A 4621-nucleotide genomic window follows, 5' to 3' on the forward strand; every position below is an offset into this window, starting at 1 on the left:
AAAATAATTACCAGAAATTCCACAAACCCAAATCTTTAAAGATTCAATTTGATCGTAATTTAAACAAATTTTGCAAATTGGGCCGTCAAATTGGTGCTCGATTGCGCTGGCGGTAGAGATTCACGGTCTCACCATGTCTCCGATGATAATTGCAGTTTCACAACGTTCCACAAAGAGAATGTGGAAAGAGGATGGACATTATCTCTTTATTTGGATAAAGAGAGAAAAAAGATCTTCCAATTTTTGTTAACAACTGTGTTGATATATTTAGGTTTTAAAGTAACCCATACAATACATGTGGAAGTTGTAGTATATCAATTTTTTTTTAAGTCGGGCGAAATAGCAGTACTCATAATTTTTTAGTCCATTTTTTAACAAGAAAGCCAGTTGGCTGGGTGACAGCAATAGTTGTAATAACAGCCCCATGACCTAATTGGCATCACTCTTCTAATTGGCCTCATTACTCAAAAAATTGCCGATTCGAATGTGAATTTGTACACAACTCGGTAGATCGGCATGTAATAAAATCGAATTCTTTAAAATCGGTCCGAACCGGCCTATAACCGTGAGTTTAACACTTCTTATTATTAAATCTGCTTTTATCAAATAATCAACCAAAGCTAACAAGGACCAACGCCATATCAAAATGATAAGATATGTTGTGTCGGCTAGACATACTAATAACATGGTATGCTCAATTCATCCGGTATCTACTAATAACGTAGTATTAACGTTGCATATCGACTACATATACTAATAAAGTGGTAGGTCTGGTTCACTCTATCTTTACTAATCACGTCACATTACTATGTCGCACACGTGCTCCTTGCTCAATCTCAGAACACTTGTTACTAATCACGTAACATTACTACGTTGCACATGTGGTCTTGCTCAATCTCAAAACACTTGTCGTTACAGCACTGCTTTTATCATAATCAAAGTGATTCTACAGAAGTTGCACCATCTGCTCCCATGTCAAAATGATAAGGCACACATGATTGTTAAAACCTTGATCGTGGATATGTTGTAGGAACAATGGCTCTTCTTAGTGAAGGTCAAATAATTTGTTCATTTACCATTTTTAGACTATCTTAGAATTTTTTAACCTCAATCATCTACTTTAGATGCGTTGTCAGCCCAACCTTCTACTGTTTAATAACAGCTATTCTTCTTATTGTGTGGTACAACAAGAAAACGTACGTACGTACAAATTTTAAGGACCATACTCAGATCATATACTGCTCCAAACTCCATAAATAAAAAATGATATTGATTTGTTAAAATTGCAGTTAGCTACTATTATGCATGATTAATAAGATCTGAAAAGCTTGAGATAATCACAAACACGTAGTAGTATATCATAAATTCATTAATACAATTTACTAACCAAATAAAATTCATAAGACAAATTGGAAGCAAAATGATGTTTAGAAAGATGTATAATATTTCTTTCTAAACCAATAATAAGCTCTCAAAATTATGATACAGGAAGCCGCAACAAGAGTACAACATATTATGAAGGATTGAGTCCACGAAGGGGAAAATTTGAAATCATGGTTCATGATCTCTGTTATCTAAGATGATTCTTTCTCATACATTCTCAATTCAAAACACCACCAAGTTCGGATGGTCTTTCCGAAACATAGGATGGAATTTCCGACAAGCCCTGTTGTTCTGGTGGTGATGGAGCGTGAGGATAACAAGCTTTCTTCATCTCGTTGTACCTCCCAATATCAAAATTGTGAATCTTCATAAGCCGTTTCTGTTTCGTCTTAAACCGGCTGTTGAAAAACCCTTCGAAAGAAGGCTCTGTGGATGTCCTCAAGAAGAATGTGTAGCCCGCCATGAAGTACACGGAGGTGACATAGAAGCAAATGGGCTCCATGACATCCCATGACAGTTCCCAAAATGTCAGCCTCATGAAGGCTGCCGTCTGAATAACAAGGTAGCCCAACCCGCACCAGAGTTCCCGGCGAACCAGGGATTCTGCCTTTCTGTCAATGGCGGACTTCTGCTTCTCCATTTCTTCGAGTTCCGTCATCATCCTTGGGTCACTCGGGTGGGCTACCGGTGCAGGCATTAGGCCTTGGATGGCTCTCATTACCTGTAATCACAAAGTGTAAAAACATTTGGGTAAAACATGGCTCTACTTCACGTATTGCTACATGAAGATTGGTCTTATGTGGCTTATTAGACACACGTACAAACTTGTAGATAGCAATGACCATGATCAACAGACTCAATCCAATTACACCTGCAAAACCTCTTCTTTTACAAACATCCTCAGCCTAATCAGACTCGATCCAATTACACATACAAAACCTTTTCTTTCACAAACAAAAAGATGATTTGCTCAATCCTCAGGCTATGCAGCCCTAACCACGATAATTGTCCCTAAACAAATTCAGGGCATATTGTCTCTTCCACTTGTTTCTAACTATGTCATATGACAAATGGACTAAAATTAGACCTACGTCGTTGACGGTGACTAAAAAGAACAACCTCAACCCATTAAAAAATGAATTTGGTTTAGTAAAAATGCTAGTACACAAATGGTTAGTGAATTTACAAGCAATCAGAATGACTCAAAAGGACGCCCATGCGTAGAAATGAACCTAGAATTAGTCATTATTACCCAGGGATGTATGATGTACCTAACCTTCCAAGTTCACGTTCCTCATTGTGATTTTCTTGTCAAAAATAAAAACTGCTCAATTAGTTGATGTGTGTGTGTGTGTGTGTCTGTATTGTTCACTTTTTTGGGCATTTTCTGTTGTGCATAAAAAAGTGGGTCGGAAAGGGGAATTTCGTGTCACCGGTGGCTATTATGGATAGAAAGTGGGTGGTTAAGCGACGGGCTCTTTTGGTGTCACCCTTTTTCTTCTCTTTCCATTCTCTCTCTCTTTTTCCAAAATTAAAAGGGGTCACCACCATAAAAAGAAAAATTAAAAGTGGTCTCTCACTTCTCTCCATTTTTTTTTTTTTTTTTTTTGTTTCACTTTTTTTTTTTTTTTTTTGGAGGGGGTTTGGAAAATCCACCCTCTGCAGAATGTTGCAGTTTGATATTTTTTTTTTTTTTTTTTTTTTTTTTGCAATTCTCATTAATTGTGAAAATAAAAGAAGGGATGGTTTTGATCTTTTAAAAGAGTAAGCCACCCTATAAGTCACCATCTCAAAAGTGGAACCTTTAGACGTTTGGTTTCAATTTCCTGTGGAAAGACATGAAAAAAGAACACATAATAAAAATTATCAGTTTTCGGTAGTCTGGATATATTAACAAATGAACTTGAAAATTGAAATCAAACCCTTTCAAGCTAAACGACAGTGTTTATAGATATTGTATACTCCTACAATATATATATATATATAGACACATATATATAACTTTGATTTTTGAGATGATGAAAAGATAAAAGAGGGGCAAACCTGGTCAGGCCTGAGGAACACAACATTTCCCAACACTAAGACGGTCCCTGACTCATCGAGCATCTTCGCAAACTCTAGGCCCTGATCCGTATTCGAACAACCTTCTTCACAGATCTGAAGGAACTCTGGATACGATACACAGCTCTTCGGTGTTGATCTCAGTTTCGACTTCACCATCTCCAACTGCGACACTCTCAGCAGCTTCCTCGCGTCCTCCACCGTCAATTTCCCCTCCGACCTCGTCTCCGGCGGACTCAGCCCCTCCAATCGAATTCGACCTCTTGCAATGTCTATAGACCGTAACTGCTCCAACAGTTTCTCCCCTATTGGCAGCGACCTCAGCTCCGGAGCCTTCGCCGCCGACTGATATATCGGCCGCCGTTGAAGGAACCACCGGAAAACCCCATTGTCTCCGGGATCCGGCTCCACCTTGGCCCGATTCGGGGGATTCAGAGCTTGTGCGGCCGTTGAAATTCGACAGTTTGCTAGGGCTGGATTTGAAATTTTGGAAATGTTGAAGAATCGCTGAATTAGGGTTCTCTTAGACGCCATTGATGAATAGCTGAAGCGAGAGAGAAGGGGGAGAGATTGTTAGCTGAGCTTGATGAACAAAGTGGATCCCAATTTATAGGTCAGAATTGGAGATAGAAAATTAATTATTTAAATTTTTCAAAAATAATAATAATAATAATAAAATGACGCGATATATTAGAACTGTATACGACTCGCGCGAGAAATTATCCAGAACTGTTCTGTTTGCCCTACCTTAGCGAATATTCGGGGGTATAAGTATATTCGCCGAGAAACATCTCGTATCGTGATAATAAAAAACTCCCCTCACGAGTTCAAAAATCACGGGACTATGTTAATCACCGTACACGTGGTTGGCTAAGGCTGTGTGAACAGGCATCGTCCGATTAATTCAAAAGTTTGATGAGGTAGTTACTAGTCAGCAGAGAGTAGATAAATGATGACGTGGAGTGGTACAGCTGTGATTAGATATAAGTTAATGACGGTTTAAGATGGTCAAAGTGATTAGAATAAGGTTGGTTATATGGGATTACTGTCGCGTGTCCCACCCAGAGAATTGGTAGGTGTGCAAGGTAAGTTGCAAGAAAGTCGGACAACGCTGGATGGTATTGGAAGGTTACGGAGACGTGTCGCCACATATTTCCCCGAATTTTGCTGTCGCTCG

General features: G+C 38.9%; 1 protein-coding gene across 1 annotated transcript; it reads right to left on the reverse strand.

Moving 5' to 3' along the window:
* Positions 1-1334: 1334 nt before the first annotated feature.
* LOC132282935 (calcium uniporter protein 2, mitochondrial-like) lies at positions 1335-4040 on the reverse strand. The gene is made up of 2 exons (XM_059784778.1): positions 3427-4040; positions 1335-2104 (listed from the first exon to the last, which is right to left on the reverse strand). The coding sequence occupies exons 1-2, from the start codon at positions 3976-3978 to the stop codon at positions 1601-1603; spliced, it is 1056 nt and encodes a 351-aa protein (XP_059640761.1). The 5' UTR covers positions 3979-4040; the 3' UTR covers positions 1335-1600.
* Positions 4041-4621: the final 581 nt, after the last annotated feature.

This window comes from Cornus florida, unplaced genomic scaffold (assembly GCF_030987335.1).
Source record: "Cornus florida cultivar Cherokee Brave unplaced genomic scaffold, ASM3098733v1 CherokeeBrave_3.0.0_Hap2_Chr11, whole genome shotgun sequence".
NCBI lineage: Eukaryota > Viridiplantae > Streptophyta > Magnoliopsida > Cornales > Cornaceae > Cornus > Cornus florida.

Coding starts and splice junctions, on each gene's coding strand:
- LOC132282935 (XM_059784778.1), bottom strand. CDS start 3,978: ATGGCGTCTAAGAGAACCCTAATTCAGCGATTCTTCAACATTTCCAAA. Junction 2,105..3,426: donor TGTTCCTCAGGCCTGACCAG/GTTTGCCCCTCT, acceptor TTGTGATTACAG/GTAATGAGAGCCATCCAAGG.